Source organism: Cornus florida, unplaced genomic scaffold, assembly GCF_030987335.1.
Source record: "Cornus florida cultivar Cherokee Brave unplaced genomic scaffold, ASM3098733v1 CherokeeBrave_3.0.0_Hap2_Chr01, whole genome shotgun sequence".
NCBI classification, from domain to species: Eukaryota; Viridiplantae; Streptophyta; class Magnoliopsida; order Cornales; family Cornaceae; genus Cornus; species Cornus florida.
Window position 1 is genome coordinate 91,485,535 of NW_026775571.1, and position 19,570 is coordinate 91,505,104.

General features: G+C 32.2%; 1 protein-coding gene across 2 annotated transcripts; it reads left to right on the forward strand.

Annotated features, from left to right (window-relative positions):
* Positions 1-12,434: 12,434 nt before the first annotated feature.
* LOC132306263 (ADP-ribosylation factor GTPase-activating protein AGD5-like) lies at positions 12,435-18,942 on the forward strand. 2 transcript variants are annotated; one of them, XM_059803592.1, is made up of 11 exons: positions 12,435-12,658; positions 14,365-14,423; positions 14,574-14,664; positions 14,934-14,988; positions 15,100-15,190; positions 15,313-15,547; positions 16,138-16,345; positions 16,527-16,702; positions 17,477-17,719; positions 17,824-17,882; positions 18,562-18,942. In XM_059803592.1, the coding sequence occupies exons 1-11, from the start codon at positions 12,608-12,610 to the stop codon at positions 18,707-18,709; spliced, it is 1,416 nt and encodes a 471-aa protein (XP_059659575.1). In that variant the 5' UTR covers positions 12,435-12,607; the 3' UTR covers positions 18,710-18,942. The 2 variants fall into 2 exon arrangements, with proteins under 2 accessions (XP_059659575.1, XP_059659583.1); XM_059803600.1 differs by lacking the exon at positions 12,435-12,658 and having other exon boundaries at positions 14,365-14,427.
* The last annotated feature ends 628 nt before the right edge of the window (positions 18,943-19,570 follow it).

Consider the following 19,570-nt stretch of genomic DNA (forward strand, 5'->3'; position numbering starts at 1 on the left):
GTGTCGGATTGTCAGATTCACTATCATTACTCTAAAAAAATTCAATAAATCTATATTTAGAAAGAGTTAAAAAAGAATAAAGTAGAAAATGTAAATTTATAATATTAAAAATAAAGAATGTATTACAACTTTTTCTACTTTTAGTAATGGTAGATAAGCACAATGGGCATGTGAGTTCTATATTGTTGATAACCTTGGTACTCATCATACAAAAGAATTCTAATAGTCAATGATAGATATATATATATATATATATATATATATATATATATATATTTTTCTTTGTGATTTTTATATCGGGTAAATTACACTGAGATTTCTTTTTGTTTGTTATAATTACACGGAAGGATATTTTGATGCAGTAGAGCTTTGCTAAATTCTGGCTACCAGGGGATTGGCCACCACACACCTCTGTGTTTATTGCCTAGGCTGTCGGCATGAAAAGAATTTTTCAATTAGATATCATGCAGAATTTCTGTAATACCCCGTAAATTATTATTATTATATATATATATATATATATATATATATTTATGGACGCATATTGTTATATAGGATTTATCTTTTAAAACAAAAAAAAGATAAATAGGTGATGGTATTTAAAAGGGAATAAGAGTTATCATTTAATTTATTTTGAAAATTAAAAGAGGTCTTATTGAACTCAACCATTGGATATACAGTTTTTTTTATCTACGTTGCTATCTCGAGAATTATTCGTTGTTGTGGAGCAAAGAAAAGCTCAAAGTGGTGATTGCAATTCAGGCAAGTTAATTATTGCTTGTAACTCTGTATTTATTTATGTTTTAACGGTTAGATTATTAAATATGATTTAATTGTAGAACTCACAATAATTATTTCTAATCGGAGATACGAAGATTATACAAGGAGTTATTGAGTGATTAGGAATTTTATTTGATTCATTATTTCTTTTTGTTTAATTGGAGTTGCAGAGTGGTATAGATTTATACTAATAGATTTTGGGGTTATATAAAGGAAATTTAGTAATTGGGGTTAATGATAGTTTTTGTTTTTAGTGTTAATTTAGTAAAGGAGATGCGAAAGAATAAGACAAGGAATCCGTATAAGCCAGGAAGGTGGAGAAAAGAATTGGAATAAATAATGGTAATGATGATGTGGTGGGACCCAGTAAAGTTTAGCAAAAATCCAAATCTTTGGCTTTGGCGCATGAGAGTTTTTATTAGGTAATCAGATGCAATGCTGGCTAGGGTGACCGGAATCATAAATTCAAAACAGAACTAGCTTACGAAGTAACAATAATTTAATACAAAACAATAAGAAATAGGTTGTTACAGTTGACGTTATATTTGACTAGGATTCATGGATTTGGTTTCAGTTGTTTATTTATGGAGTATTATATATAATTAATGGCAGAACAATTTTGAATGATATTGAGGTTGAAATTTAGATTATAGTTTTGTAATTTATTCTAATTAGGACTATGCGTTGGTATTAATTAATTAATTAATTAATTAGTGAATGATTAATTAAGGTGTTGGATAAACTCATGATATTATGAGTAAAAGTTGATTAAGTATATTTAGTGTTTGATTAAAGAGATTAAACTAGTTGGAGCGGTAGTCTGGGACTTACCCAATGATAAGTTTGTTGAGTGCAGTCAGGGACTGTCTTCGAGAGTAAAATACTCTTTTGTTATGGCCATTGGGCTAAAGGTGCCCTTAGTATGTGGACGTGGGCAGGGGCCATCTAGGTGAGTAGACGTACAACCCAGCCACATGTGTGTATTTGGTAGTCAGGGACTATGCAATTCACACCATTTATTCGAAGTGGAGCCAGGGGCTCATGTGAGGTATTGGCATTAGAACGCCAACTGGTTGAGGAGAGCCAGGGGCTCATATGAGGTAAGTAAAATTTTAGTAATTTAAATTCTAGATAGGTTACAGGTTCACAGTTTGAGTTAAAGTTATAGAATGACAATGATTAGTAAATCTTTTCGAGATCACTTATATAAGTACATATATACGGATTATAAGTAAGGATTGATTTGTTGAATGATAATAGTGTTGAGCAATTTCTTGCTGAGTTTGTGAGCTTACTCCTTTATTACTTTCAGGTGCACATGGATTTAGTTTGCAAAGGAGGCTCAATGGGAGATGGAGATTTTCGAATTTCTACATTATGATTTTATTATTGTTTCCGAGCAAACATTTTGTAATAAGATTCATTTTGTTGTTGGAATTTTTATTAGTTAGGGATGTGATAAATTTCCTTTGGATTGATGGATTTTTAAATAAAATGTATTCTTATTGATTTAATCATGATTTTGGTAGATGTATGATGTGAATCACGTACCAGATTTTAATATAAGACAATAGTTCTTGTGTTAGAATTTTTGGGACGTGACAATTTCCTTTGAAATGGTTCACTCTTAAGGCATGATAGGATTTGAGATTGGTTAACAATAGTGTTGGGTGATTTTGCTAAATTTCAACAACAAAAGTAGTTATTATTATTATTATTATTATTTTATAATAAATTTGTAAAAGTACATGACTAGTGTCAGCCATTATCAGGATCTTTTGGAAGTGCATGACTAGTATTATTAGTTAATAATAAGCTTGTGGATCTACTCAAAAAGAAGGATTAAAAAAAAAAAAAAAAAAAAAACATCACACATTAGAATAAATTAAAGAGGACAGAATTTTAGTTAGGACTTAGGAGTGTCTTTTTATTTTGTATTTTCGAATTTTGCAAAATATGTAGAATGCAAACATGACCTGGAGGAGAAACAGTAAAAGACAATCCCCTAAATTAGTAAGTGTCATGCAAAAAAGTAACACATTCTCATGTTCATGCATTAACTTATCATATCAGTCATTCTTCTTATATTTTCTCACACTAAACCACTTCAGTGCCAAGTTTGCTTTTAAAAAAAGTATCACTTGATTCAAGTATAAAAACACTAGTTGAGACAATAATACATCCAAATTAACTCAGATCAAAACATTAGTTGACGCAATAATACATCCAAATTTAACTCAGATCAAAACATTAGTTGACGCAATAATACATCCAAATTTAACTCAGATCAAAACATTCATTTGAGATTGCTGTGTTATATTATATGAATAAAATGGTGATTCAAATCCCTCCCTTTGCTAACCTATGTAGTGAGATACTGGAGAAAATTTAAAAGTGATAAAATGTAATTCTTTTATTCATGTCCATGATCAGCCGAAGAAGTACTTTGGAGAAAATTTAAAAGTGATAAAATGTAATTCTTTTATTCACGTCCATGATCAGCCGAGGAAGTACTTTGTCAGTTAACAAGTTTGTATCAAAAAATAACGCCTAAAATAACAAACAATTTTATTGAGATATTTAATATTTAACCATAATGTTATAGAAATATATAATTTTCTTGATATGTTGGTAACAATAGAATTATTAGAAATTTTATGTGAAGAATTATCTTGTAACTGATACGAAAAATTTAGTTCAAATGTATACTAAATTTTCTTCAAGACGTCGATATATTCAGTGCCACCAAACCACTAAAGATTTATTAGTACCACTGCTAAAATTGGTGAATGATAACCAATAGTAAATACACAATCTGACACCTAAGGCTTACTAAAATCTACTAGTATCACTAAAGAATTACACTTTCAGACTTACTAAATACTACTAGTATCACTAAAGAATTACAATTTTTAGTAAGACAATAATTCAACTTCAAATATACATGCATAAAAACCTTTACACACAAGTAGTTAGAAGAACTTTTCTTAGAGACAAAATTGCTAGTTAACAAAATCTTCTATGATAGACATCAAAAGGTTTTAAATTTAGGGTTAATTACAACGATATCCCTTGAGATTTGCTGTAACCCTAAGGGTCCAAACATGCCCTTAGAAGATGTGAAAAGACGAGAGTGCCCTCAATATTTAATTCATTTTAACCATAAAATATTAAACAGTGTAAAAAGACTAAAACACCTTATATAATTTCTATTGCAGTTGAACCACCCCAACCTCCATTACCACTAGTTTCTTTATGCCCCCACCACCTACTGTCTCTTCATCCTTCACACCACCACTGCAAAGCTCCACAACAGCCACCATTTCTCTCTATTGTCCACCACCATGGCCGCAAACCCTATATTCTTTCTTTCTTTCTACAAATCACAAACCCTAATTTTCATTATATATGTATACACACATACATATATTATGTATTTTGGGGATCCGATCACTGTTACCACCATTTCTCCGAGCTTCCTTGAATTGATCAACTTCCTTCTCTAACTTATAACACTTTAGGGGCATCTTCTTCACCAAAATACTTCGATTTCGAACCCTAGGGTTTGTGGAATTTTGTGAATCAATTCGGACTGATTTGATCTTTTATCGGATGGTAGAACTTCGGGTTTTTGCGGTGGCAACCCACCCCTCTTCTTCTTCTTCTCCGACGACCCCGGAGGCCCACCCCTTTTCTTGTTCAACGACGGCAACAAGCCCGAAGACCCACCACCGGTAATCAAACTACAAATTAAGAAGACCACGTCCATGATCCGGGTGCTAATCGACTATTCATTACGGACGTCGGCCTGTAAATTACTCACCATCGCGGTTCTGCTGGAGAAGGAATATAGGTCTGTGTGCCGGAGAACAAAATCTCAAACAAGCCTCGACCACTCCCGGTGCTAGAGTCCACCTTCCATGGCTGTTTCAACATACTCTCTCTCTGCAACGGTGCTCCCCAATACGCGAATCTTCGATCTACGGTGAAGATAGGTCGTCTCACCCACGACGACGAAACTGATGATTAGGGTTTCGGGGCAAGGAGCACCGTCGATATTGATGAATGGCTCTTAGGGTTTGATTGGAACCAATACGCGACATAGATTTGCGGCGATGGCGATGGTGGGTGGTAATGGTGGCGATGGTGGGTGGTAGTGGTTGCGATGGTTAGTGGTAGTGGTGGCGATGCCGCTGCTCCTCTTTTCCTTTCTGTTATTCCCCATATATATATATATATATATATATATATATATGGGCAATAGTGTATATAGTGTACATATTTAAGGGCAAATTTGACTTTTTATGAGTTATGATATTTGCCAATAAAAATGAATTAATGTTGAAGGGCACTATTGTCTTTTTCAATGTTTTCAGGGCTTGTTTGAATTACAATCATCACATAAGTTGTCTTTGTCTAAAAAAACAGTTAAGTTATATATAATTGTCAATACATCAAACCTAGGGACTGTCATTAACCCTTAAATTTACATAGCAAGATCACATGTTGAAACATATATATTCAACAAAACCAAACCAACAACCCTTTTTTTTTTTTTTTTTTTTTTGTGGTGACAAGCAGAAAGAATTCATTCATAGCAAAATATCAAATATGATTATAAAATCACAATGCCCTACCTGATACAAGTATTATTTTTTAAATAAAAAAAAAAAACACTATTTCAAACTTTCTTCTAAGCCAAATATCAAGGAGAATATTATATAAAGCCAAATATCAACAAACTTGTCTATCAAAAAGGGATGCAACCTGCTTCATTAAGGGACCAAATAGCCTTCATAAATCCCATAACAATCTCTGGTATATAACCACATCAACACCTTATCAACTTCCTTAATTTCCTTCCATTTGTTTAGAATGTCATTCAGTACTGTCTTTGAACTTTGTGGGAGCAGAGCCTACAAGAATCGCTTTTTCACCAGAGTATACATTTTGGGGCTGACAAATCTCCAATCAAAATTGATGTTGAGATTCTTTTGTCTTGGTGACTTTTGATACGTTCAGAAGAGGCCACTAACCAATAATCTGAAATGGCCAAGAGTTGCACCTCCTAGAAGTTGTTAGCCACATGATCAAAAACAGCAATAAGTTCATCCATAGATGACACAGGCGACTAGCAGCCACCCAATGCAAAGCACCACTACTAACAAGCACACAAGAATCAAACACACGCGACTCGCTACCCAATACAAAGCACCACTAACAAGCACACAAGAATGTAATAGTTTAGGGGGTTAAATGTCAAATGTTTCTTGAGAGCGAGAAGAAAGTTCAGGAGAATGTAATAGTTTAGGGGGTTAAATGTCAAAATGATAATTCCGCCGTTTCTTGAGAGCGAGAAGAAAGTTAGGAGGGTTTAGTGCTCTTAACCCTAATTATATAGTAGGGTTTTTTGCACTTCACCCTAAATATGAACATAAAGTGCAAGAAACAAAGCAAAACCAAAAAAACAGAAGCAAAAGATCAAAGACGTTTAGGAAAGAAAACAAAACCCAAGCCAAGTAGCAGCTAAAGTTCAGGCTTTCACACTTTGGTATGGTGATTAAAGTTCATATCCTTAACGAGTGAATACACCACTGGTCTCGGTTCAACCTGTGATCATAAGATAGTTGAGCTAGAGGGCATGTCTGCAGTCCATATATGGTTCGTCGAACCGAGCCACCGTGAGTAGTGTTTTTATTAAAAAAATTTGAAAGGAAGGATTGATCCTCGGACCTCCAGCCACATGATGTAGCTCACTTCTGTACAACAATGCACTCCGCTGTATTATGCTACAATAAATAATACATTTAGGGGGTTTTGGATGGAAGTCTCTGCTTGTTTTGTGCTTATAAAGATTATATTTTTGAATTGTGGGTCATGTAGGATTACATGGTGCTAGAGTCATGGACCAAAGTTTGCCGGTGCTTCATATAATTTTTTATTGTATCAGCTACAGCTACAACAATAGTTAATGTTTCTTCATATAATTTTTTTCTTTTTTTCTTTTTTTCTTTTTTTCAATTCCTTTTCTGTTTATAAATTTCAGAGAATACTATTGTTACCATAAATCTCAAACCAAAACAAGATTTGTATATATATTTGAAGTGCAGTTAGTCCATTTGGTGCTTTTGAAAATGGTTCTTAACTCAGTGCGGTCAGAATGGCAGATTGTGTATAGATCTTTAATTATGGTCATTTACTGATAATGACTGCAAACTACATGCACAAATCTAGCAAAAGATTTAGTCCTATGGTTTAGTTGAAGAAAATCTTCAACCTGTATTGTTAGTTCAGGTGTTAATCAATATATGATATAAAGAGGATCATCAAGAAATTATTTTATGGTCTCGGAACCATTGGTCCGAACCAATCAACATTTGACACATAAGCATAAAGTTTGCAAGTTTTTAACACATTTATTTTAGTGTCAAATGGTGATTGACCAAGAACATTAGTTTTGAGACTATGTAATAAATTCTCAGCAACTTTGTACAATTGAAGAGCCCTGACACATTTATTGTCAAAGATTTGGTTGGAGAAAGAAGATCATGATTGGAGATGGTTCATAATGTTCCATTTATGCTAATCCAACTCAATCATGAAGTTCTGATTCGGTTATGATCTTCTGATAAGTGGAAATCCTACAATGACAAAGATAGAGAAAGAATCCAACTAGCTTGTGGTCAAGCACTAGAAAATAAAATCATGAGTACATGTCCATCATATCATATTATATGTATATAAGCCTAATTATATATTTGTCATTTATATAATGTTTTTATCAAATACAAAAACAAAAATTAGTATCCCATGAATCAAATTAGTATTCCTTTTTTCTTATTTTCTTTTCAAGAAGCCTAAATCCATCTTCTGTGATAAAGCTATAAAAAGAGTTTGGAAGGGAAGCATTGAAAATAATAATACTCTAATATCTTCTAACCCAATGAAACAATAAAGTGTGATTTTTAAGTGGAAGTTGTGATATACCTCCACATCAAGGAACTTGCTTTCAACATTTAAGATAAAGAAAGTAATTGACCGTAATCTTATAATGGAGCTGAAAATTTTCAAGCTAAACTTTCCACATAACCAAAAAATAATCATGAATTTTCACAAATTTTGTGATATATATAAAACAACTGCTTAATTAATTTACAATATCTACCCATAAAATTACCGTTAATGAATTTCTAATCCCATCGTGCCACGAGTAAGGAAATTTTAACTAAAGGTCATTAGTTCAAAACAAAGAAATAGTCTCTCCATATGAGATGGAATGGATGCCTAGTGCAAGCAAGGTTCCTTAATTAGATATGAGATTTATGTGAAATTAATGAATATTTGGTGAGTCGGTATTAGGCTTTGAAGTAGGGATACTCTGAAAAAGATCTCGTGGTATTATCAAATACATGTTCGTTATGGATACGACTAGGATACAGCAGGACACATGTCCCATACGGCTAAGAAGCATTCAATTTTTTTAAATAAATATTTGAATATCGGATACATCTAAAATACACCTGGATACGTTTAGGATATGGCTATAGATACTTTTGGAATATATTTTTGGCAATTTTGTAATTTTTTATTTTATAAAGCGAGGTCAGATTGAAATAAAACAAAAATGTTTCTAAAAGCCCCACGTGTCAAAGACCCAAACAACATTCATTCAGTCATTCACATTTAGTTCCAGAATAAAATATAATGGTCCTTAATAAATGGATAGATGTTTATGTGTCAAACTAGGAATGCTTGATTGCCTAAATGACAGAAAATAAAATGAACATCTATTTTGTATAAGAGGTAAAATCACATCACCCCCACTACTTTTAATTTTGTGCAAAAAAAACTCATATTAAAATTAAACCATCCCTGAATTATAAATCCTTATCACATTGCCCTCATACTCGCTACGACCTATTAATTAGATTATGAAATAACAAAATTGACTTTATAATTTAATATTAAATTAAAAGCATATAATTATTATTTCAAATTACAAAAATATCCCTTAGAGCCTTTCCACAAGCAACATCAATCAAATGATTCGTGTGTGTGTGTGTATATATAGATAACATGATTCGAGGATGGCTTGATTCGCTATGAAGGGAGCGAATTTCAGGTATGGACAAGCGAGGTTCAAATTTTCAACAACCAGCAAGGTCGCTGCTTGTGACCACTGTGGTCGTCATTGGCTACAACCTCCTGTTGTATGGGGGATGGATGGTGCCGACTAGGTTGGCCAAGACTCTTAACTACCATAACAGAGGAACACATGGCGGTCATACGGGGGATTGATGGTGCCGACGAGGTTGGCCTTATACATCTATGGGTGCTAACCAAGGGCGGATCCAAAAATTGTTAATGGGATGGGCTAATATAGCATTTTTTTCCCTTTTTTTTGGTTGTGCTAAAATTGCCTACACTAAACAATAAATAAATAAAAATTGGGGTGGGCTCAAGCCCTCCATCCGCCCTTGGTGCTAACCCGAACTTGACATTCTCAACAGCTTCGGCCATGGCGGAAAGTAGGGTTCGCATAGGGTGTTTTCTCTCTCTAAAATTCCTCAATCTCAATTCAACCCCTATAATTCCTTCTTTCCAATGACGGCATCTCCAGCGACATATATGATAGCATTTATTCAGTCTTTAATTGAACAAAAATGGGTATGGTGTTTTTCAAGTTTTTAATGGGTCTGTTTTTTTTTTTGTTTTTTTTTTCAAGCTAGGGAAGTTTAGAGAGAGTGGGGTTACCGTTTTAGAGAGCCCGTGAAGAGGAAGAATACCTAGGGGGTATTTTTGTAATTTTATAATAATTATTATATATTTTTATTTTAACATTAAATCATAAGGACAGTTTTGCCTTTTCACAACTTAATTTACAGATATGGGGCAGTGTGATAAGGATTTATAGTTTAGGGGGTGCTTAAATTTTGTAGGCCGTTTTTTTTGTACAAAATTAAAAGTAGAGAAGGTTTATGTGATTTTACCCCTTTGTATAATTGCTTTATTTACATTTATTGTGTGATTTTGTAATGGTCCTCGATTGCTAATAAATGGGTTATGTAAAAGTCTAAGAATAATGGATGGATGTTTATGTAGTAAACTAACAAAGTAGCATTGCTTGATTGCCTGAATATAAAAGAATTTCTTATATTTTGCATAATTGCTTTAGGTATAATTATTGTATGGTTGAAGAATGAAGGATAATTTTTTATGTATAGTATTATACTTTCTTTATTTATTCATTTGGTGGTTGAAGAATGAAAGATAATTTTTTATGTCTAGTATTATATTTTCTTTATTTATTCATTTGGTGTATCCTTGTCATGTTTGTATCTTATTTTTTTTTTATAAGAATTGTCATATCACCATGTTCCCATCATGTCATATATGTGTCCTATTTCCTAGATACCAGATAAGGTAGGTCTGAAAAGAAATCAAATCGAACAATTTATATCTTTAATTTTTTATCAGTTCTCTCGGGGGTATTAAAAAAAAAAAAAAAATGGTACTTAGATTAATGGTGAAGATAAATAAAATTTTAGTAATGGCGCACACATGATATTTAGAGTTGCAAATGAATGGAGTTGAGCTAAGTCTTCAATTTGTTTGGATAAACAAATATGTCAGTGGCCTAGCGGTATTAAACCCTTACCTCCTAAATGAAGGTCAGGAATTCATGACTCAATGAAGACGTGTGTATGAAAATAAATAAATAAATAAATTGTTCGGATAATGTAGCTAGGAGGATCGTGACAAGTTGAAATTAAAACTAAATTCAAACTCAGTCTTTGAGAAGTTTGGATTCAACTCGTTTAGATAACAAAAGTTGTTTGAACTCAATTTTGAGCTCATGTTCAAGCTTTTATTTTGGCTTCTTCATGAACTTATAAAAGCCTATATTCACAAATTATATTCACAGAGTTTACATTCCTAAAATCATACAAGTCTCCACAAACTTATATTTATGAACATGTTGGTGAATCAACGTTCAAAAACACATATAATTCTGCACAAATTTAGTGTTTACGAATTTATATGAGTAAAGTCTAACATTGTTAGCCATCAAATTGTTTATTGAACAAGTTCACAAATGGAGCTCTGAGTTCCTTTTTTTTTTTTTTTTTTTTTTTTTTCTTAGGCTCTGTTTGGTTAGATGAAAATAAGCAAGAAAAGAAAATAAATAGAAAATGAAAGAAAAGTAAAGTAAAGTGAATGAAAAGAAAAGTTATTTTCTAGCATGTATTTGGTTAAAATGAAAATTCATTCAAAAATATTATAGGAAAATACAAGTTTATTATTTTAGATAACATGAAAGTAAAAAGAAAGTGATTGAACATATCAAAATTACCTTTATGATTTCAAATATCAAAAAATAAATGAATTTGTATTTGATGATATGTCTATTTTTAGCAAAAAGAAATATTAAAATGATGGATTATTAAATTTAATAATATAATTATTTATATTTAAAGTAACACTTCATAATATTTTCCTAGAAAGAAATAGAACTAATTATTAGTTTAAAAAAATAAAATAAAAAATAAAAAGATTCGAAGAAATTGACGGCAATACTAATTTTTGAAAGAGATTTGATTGTAGGTTATTGTTACCAATTATGAACTTGTGAAAAAACAAGAAAGAGTTATTTTGTAGAGAACTTGCATCTTTGAAACCAAGTAAAAAATAAATAAATAAAGAAGTTGTTTTGCACAATTAATTTAACTAATTAACTTTACAATAAGAATTCAATTATTGATAGGTGGGTAATTTGAGTTTTATAGAAACTCTTTTAAACACCTTAAATTAATTTAAAAATACAAACTCGTAATAAATAGGTAATTTGTGTTATTATAAAATAATCCATAAACATAAAATTGACACAAAGTAAAAGAGATAGAAATAAATAATTTTTTCTTAAACTTTACAATAGAAATTTAATTATTGATAGGTGTATTTTCAAACTCCTAAAACAATATCAAAATTAGGATTATTTTTTATAACAATTTACTAATATTTTATTTATTTATATATTAGAAAATTACTAATATTTTATTTATTTATTTATATATTACAAAATTAGTTATATATTATTTATAAAATTAGAAAAGATGTGAAGACTAAATAGACTAAATTATTTATTTATTTTTATATATTTCTTTGTCTAATTAGAAAGACTAAATTATTTATTTATTTTTGTATATTTCCTTGTCTAATTAGAAAGACTAAATTATTTATTTATTTTTGTATATTTCCTTGTCTAATTAGAAAGACTAATTTTTTTTATTTTCTTTCTATATTTTCTTGTCTAATTATATTTTCTTTTATTAAAGGAACTCATAATAAGTATGGGAGCAAATTTAAAACTGTTTCTTTTTTCATCTATTCGAACCCCAAACAAATTTAAAATTTTTCTCTTTCCGTTCTTTTTTTAATTCACATTAATGACATCCGCAATTTTCTGTGAATTTTACAATAACTTCAAGAATTATTGAGGGTCCACAGGCACTGACACGTAACGCGTCACATAGAATAAAAACAAATGGCTTTCAGCCAATCACAGGCCAACAGAAAAAGTCTCTTTCACGCGTGGTATAGTCCATATTACACACTATATACGCCATCCTTCAAACAAAACAGTCGTCTTAAATATTTAATAAAGTCAATCGAAGAGACCTCCACTTTCGAATCTCTATTTCTTTCTTTATCTCTCTCTCTCTACACATTCGTTTCGTTCAGATTCTCCCAAATATACAGACTTCTAGAGAGAGAAAACAGACAACTGCCTTCTCCTCCCCTCTCTCTCTATCTCTCTCTAAACACCATGAACGGAAAGGCCAGCGTGTCCAAAGAGCTCAATGCGAAGCAGAAAAAGGTACCCTTTTTTCTTCTTTTTTTCTTTTTTTTTTTTTTTACAATCTTGAAGTTTGAATTTTATTTCTATATGTTTTTTATGATTTTCTTTTGATTGGATGAATAAAACTAATCCTATTTATGGTTCAGAAATATGTTAATTTGATCTATGTCTAGTCAGGTCATTGGTTATGCTTGTAAATTCATATCTAGTCTTGTCTTTGTTATTCTCTTGCTTAAACCATGGAATTTAGTTAAGCAAAGCTTGAATTATTGGGTCTGTATATGATAAAAATTGGTGATTAAATAATTTATGTTGCAGAATTCTCAAATAAATGGTTTTAATCAATCTCGGATTGTATGGTATAATGAACATGTTCTGTTTGATGTTTTGTTGCAATATATTAATTGGGTTATTAAAAAAAAAAAGAAAGAAAGAAAGAAGGTGCCTTTGTGTATTTTTCTTTTTATGGGTATTTTAGTAGTTCACTGAATTCATTTCTCAGCAAACTAATAATTTTAACCTATATTTTACCTACTGACTAGATAGGGTCAATGCCTTTCATCATTATTGTTTAATTTGTTGTAATTGGGTAACCAACTTTTTTTTTTTGGTTAAACAAAAAATTGGGTTTCATCCATAATTGTGAATGTTTGTCTTATGTGTTATTCAATTCATATCTAGGCTGTCAAAGTTGTTTGGTGATGCCATATTATTTGGCATCAGGCCCACCTTGTGTGTTGTAACTCATGCAGAATATTTGGTTGGTGTAGGTAGTCTGTAGTAACACACATACAGCTATATGTGTTGTTTAATTGTTGGGGGAATCCTATTTGTTTTGATTTGTTGAACGGAAAAAGATTTATATGCATTAAATGACTTTCGGAACAAATTAGCTCGTGGATGAGTTGGGCATGGCCATTTTTCTCTTTTTTTGTGTTTCTACGATACAAAATGTTACTAAGTACACATGGCTATAACATGAAGCATCTTATTTCAGAAATTTGTTAAATTTGTCTTGCTTTAATTTATTAATTGATCTGGAAATATAATTGACCAATCATCCTATGAATGTTACCTTATATTACTGAAATTAAAATCTGTCAATTCTTAAAGCAAAGAGGAAATTTCACACACGCGCGCACACGCATATATATTGAGAGAGAGAGAGAGAGAGAGCATTGTTCAATCAGCCATGATTTCAAGATCAACTCAATGCTTGATAACTACTGCCAAAATTTTCTTGTTTATTAGACTGCTATCAATATTGTTACATGATTTCTGCTTATAAACCTGTCTCGATACGACCAGGAATTAAGTTTCTTTTTTTTCCCCTCTACTTTGATAAATTGTATGAGTTTGAGTGTATTTACTCTCAGTTTTATTGATGTTGTTGATATGAACATGCTCATCAGATTGAAACAAACAAATTATACACAAGAACGCCACCTTACAATATATTTATATATTAGTAAAGTATTCCATATAAATACTTTTAATAAATAAGATATACATATACAAAGAGGAAAAAAAACTGTGAACAAAGTAAATCTACAAAATACTAGGATAAGTACTAAGTAGTATAGACTAAACAGTTAAAATATACTTTCCCAAAACTTTTTCGAAAACTGTCACAAGTCGTCTAGATAGAATTTTCGCCAGTGTATGACTTTAATGATTTTGTGATAGTTACATGACATTTACTTGTTTGATGTCACTCTTTGCAGATATTAGAGGGGCTTCTTAAATTACCAGAGAATAGGGAATGTGCTGACTGCAAAAGCAAGTAGGTATTTTTTATCAATAATGTCTCTGGTTTTGAGCCAATGTAACAGCGGGTGCTTGGATAGTCAAGATAATAAAGATTGGAGATTGTAAGGTTGAATTTCTTTTAGCATGCCTAAATTCCTCTAGTTGTGACTTATTTGCGTCGCAGAGCTCCAAGATGGGCTAGCGTGAATCTAGGAATCTTCATATGCATGCAATGTTCTGGGATCCACAGAAGTCTTGGAGTACACATATCGAAGGTGCATAAGAGTTTTTATTTTTATTTTTTTTGGGTCTCATATGTATATTTCTTTTTTACTGAAAATATGTCAGTCTTCACTCAGGAACTTCTTCATTAAAACCAAAGTGGTGCTAATCTAGCATAGCCCTAGAAAGTGTTTCTTTTACACATTTGTTAGTTTGTTCCTATGACTTCCAATTTTTGAAAATAAATGCAAATGGTTGGCTTACAAAATGTCACTTTTGTATTGCACCACACCTATACAAACTTCTGATGATTTTGCTTCAGGTGAGATCTGCTACATTGGACACATGGCTTCCAGATCAGATTGCATTGATTCAATGTGAGCACCACTCATTCTTTTGGGCTTTCATTATTTCTAATTAATGTTTAAGTCAGTTTTATCTCTAATAACTTGGTGATTGGAGTCAATTTGATTTATGTTTTCTTGCAGCTATGGGAAATGAGAAATCAAATTGCTACTGGGAAGCTGAACTGCCTCCTCGCTATGATAGAGTCGGAATTGAGAATTTTATCCGTGCAAAGTATGATGTCATTGAAGGACTGCTATTAGTTAGTTTATATTTTTTTATTCAGTATTGGATTGTTCCATTGTTTTGGTCTTAAAAGCACTAAAATCATTTGATTTAATGACGACTTATGTTAGGTATGTAGAGAGAAGATGGATTCCTCGGGATGGGAAAGCAAAATTATCTTCAACTATGAGAGAAGAGACGGCTTCAGTTCATAAATCAGGAACTGGGATTAGTAATGGCATTGGATATACTAATGGCATTAAACCTTTCTCTGAGGAGAGAAAAGGCCATCATCCGACCGTTTCAAATCACAGTATACCTGCTTCTAAAAGCAGCAGTCCTATTCCTCCTAAGGTATCCCAGCAGGTAAATATAATTTATCCATTTAGTATTCAAAACTTGACTACCATGTCCTTAAAGTCAACTCAGCACTTGCTTCTTTTTTCTTTTCAGTTGCATTATTGATATTCCTTTCTAACAGTTTTCTTTTTGTCTGTGCACATTCAAAATCAGTATACTGCAAAATTTATCCTTTTTTTGTTTTTTTCTTTTACTGCATTACTACAATTGTGTATACACATTAGCATTGTAACATATCTCAGCATGTTAAATTTGTGTTGACTCCATTACATTAGTAGATATAGTGATATTATCTACTATGGATCTGAGTTGTTTGTGTCAACCCTGTTATTTAGTTAGATATCGCAATTGGAATGTCATGAATACATGTATCAATGAAAAGTCAACAGAGGTTAACTGGGTTGTGGTGAAGTATGGAAGTATTATTTTGATCGTATTCATATTAAGCTTTGGTTGCCTAGAACTCATTGTTTATGTTAATGAAGACTTTGTCTTCTTCCTGTGTATATTGGATGGTTTCCTCTTTTACTTACTAAGTACTCAGAATAATCATACTCATGTTAGGAAGCAATTGACATGTAAGACTTGATGAACAGGTTGCTCCTGAACCAAAGCGTCAAGAAATCCATCAGGAATCAAAGCCGGCAGCCCCAAAGGCTGAATTGAGAGAGCAAGGGGCTAATACTATCCCAGTTGTAACCGCTTCCAAAGTTGATTATGCTACTGAACTTTTCAACATGCTCTCCATGGACTCTAGAGAAAACGACTCCAAGACATCTACTGCTGATGATAAAGCATTCCAGTGTATGTTCCTCTCCTTGATGGGTTCCATCTAATTGATCTGGGCACCTATTGCCACTCACATGCCCTTTTCAACCTCGTAATCTTCCACCCCCTCCTCATGCCTCAAAATTAACTTCGTCAGTTGTGATTTTTGTAATTTCACTCCATTGTAACCATTGGGTTGAACTTTCTTGACTTGCAGCCACCGAAGCAACATCAAAAGCCAAGGAAAATGTTCCCTCGGAATCCGTTGAAATCAAGAGCCAATCAAGCTCTGAATTTGAGGATATATTTAAAGATTTACAGTGGGTCACACCTCCTATTTCCAATAAACCCCAAAAAGAAGTGAAGAATGATATCATGAACCTTTTTGAGAAGGTATAATTTATGACATTGTCACATTGTTAATTGAAAATTTAAGAACTCATATCAAAGGCTGTCGTAGCAAAACAGGATTTCTTTTGGTCACCAAGAATTCACAAGCTGATTATAAAAGCTCTGTAGTTGCATGCCATTTGGTTGGGGGAAGGAAATTAGAAGCGAGTAAAGCCTTTAAAAGCCTTTTCTTTTCCATAGTTTGGTTTGTTTAGCCTGCAGATGTAATCTCTCAAAAAAAAATCTTTTATTCATAAAAGAAACTTAAAGAGGGGAAGAAAGAAAAGAGAGTGTTTAGGAAAGAAACTATATTTCATTTGGTTCAGACTAATTATCACCTCAAAATGAGCACAAATACATAAAAGAGGGTTTGGGTCGAATCTCATCTTCTTCTTTTTTTCCTTCTTTTTTTTTTTTTTTTTCTTCTTATTTAAACCTTTTCTTTCTCTCTCTTTCTTCTTCTTTGTAACCAAACTGATGAAAATTCATAATATTCTCTTCTCCTTTTAATCTTTAAAGGAATGAAATAGTGTGCTCTCCATACCCATAAAAAAAAATAAAGGACAAACAAATGGTGTGTTTTCTTTGATTCAAGAAACAAGTTAAAGTTATTCAAAAGAGCTATTTGACAGTGAAGCTATTGAATGTGATGTAATTTAATAGAATCTAAAACTTCTCAAACGGAGAAGTACTAGTTAAAGTTCTGTCTTTTACTCATAAAGAAGGTAAATCTTCCTCTGACCTTTTTCTTCTTTTACTCTTTTTGCATCTATGCAGTCTAGTATGGTGTCACCATTTTCAGTCCATCAACAGCAACTTGCAATGCTAGCCCAACAGCAGTCCTTGCTCATGGCTGCTGCAGCAAAGTCTTCTGGGGGGTCCCAAACATATTTTGGCAATAGACTTCAACCTGGCCCCGACCCCAGTAGTATGCACTACACTACACAGAATTGGGGAAGCATTGGCAATCAAGTTCCCGGAGTAATGATGCCTGTAGCTGACCAACAAAAATATATGCAGGTTTGGTTCTTGAAATGTTTTTGTGGAATGTTTTTTTTTTTTAGGTAAGGTTATGTTGAATATTTCCACATCAAAGTTCTCATGTTTTAATCTTCTTGTGCCAGATGGGAAACTTCCGACCTTCACATCCTGCTGGGAGTTATGCTTCTTATCCAACATCCAGGTACACGATTTCATCGTGTTTCATAGAGTGCATAGAGTTTGAGTGCACGATTGGAGTGTTAACACATTAGGGTCCAGCTATATCCATCATGCATTTGAAAAATTGATTTAGCATTAAGGAGATCCCAACTTGATGAGCTGATGATTATTTTCAGTGGTTTGTGACCTTAATTTTACAATTGTGCCCCAAAATCAACTACCCTTGCATTTTAATTGTTTTATAACTTTTATAAATTTGAAGTGACGAAAATGGTGGTTCCTAAATATGGAAGTGATGACTGGAGAAAGGATCAGCTCTTGATTCCAAATTCATGGATTGAACGGGGGAAGCATGCTGAGTGTAGACCGATATTTTCCTTAAAACTAATGAAATATTTTTAACTTTTATGTAAAACCATCAGATCCAAAAACCTAATATGACTCTAAAAACAGACCAAGCATTAAAAGGTAATTTTCTGGTCTATCTGGTTAACAGCCAACCTTAGAAGAGCCAACTAATTAATCTTTCAGTTTAGTCCATACTTCCATCTTACCAACCGATTTACTTTCTTAATTAACATATTTAAGAAACATCGGCAGTGAAATCAATAATTGGAAACTGAATATCAGGAGTCGGGCGAAGAAATGTGTGTGTGTGTTGTTTATATACAGAGCTTAAGTTATTTGCCTTCATGTTGCAGCATGTATGGTACAGGTCCAGTAGCGCCAATCAACGGTATAACAACCACAGCAGTGAGTGGGCGTCCCACAACATCTCCAGCGCTATCCGTCATTCCATCTGAAAGTGACTATGATTTCTCATCCTTAATGACGTTTACAAAACGTTAAGCGCCGAGAATATATATGATGGGTTTCTTTTATCTTCAAAAATAGCAAATACTGTAAATTTACAGGAAAAAATAGCATTTAAGGGGGATGATGGATGCTTTCTTCTTTATTGAAGGCTGCAAGCTGTGTGGAAGCAGAATCAGATTTTTTCTTTCTTTCTTATTTTCGGGTGGTTCATTTGTATCATTTAGTCTATTGATTAAATAAAATTAAATCCAAATTGCTTCACATGATTGATTGTGTTTTGATCTTTTAATTGGATGGTTTTATACACTAGGTGAGAGAAATGGAAAAAGACTGTGAGAAGTTTCAAATCTTTGTTGAACCCAGAGACTCATAACAGATGCAAGTGACAGCAGAGTTTTGTAAAAGTATTGGGTGTTAGAGTGAGATGATGTGAATGTTACATGATTCTTTTCGCTTTCACTCTCATTCTTTGTGACATAGATTTTGCTGCTCTTGCGTGTCCACTCCCCAAGTTACTTGGGTGACTATAACCTCCAGTTTCTAATTTACTTTATAAATGACCCCTGAAATGTAAATGTTTTCAAATATAAAGAAAATCAAATCACATATATAACAAACATGCAATATTTGAAATATAATCTATACATAAAACGCATAATATAGCTATATTGACACAGTAAGAATTAAGAATACAAGTATTAGATACAGCTTCATTCACATGAGATGAAATTATTATTATTATTATTATTTTTTTTTTTTTTTTTGATAAATATTAAACAAATAAACAATAAGTCAACCATATATTTGAAAAATGCATATACTATATATAAACTAATATCTGAGAAATACAGTATATATATATATATATATATATATATATATATATATATTGGG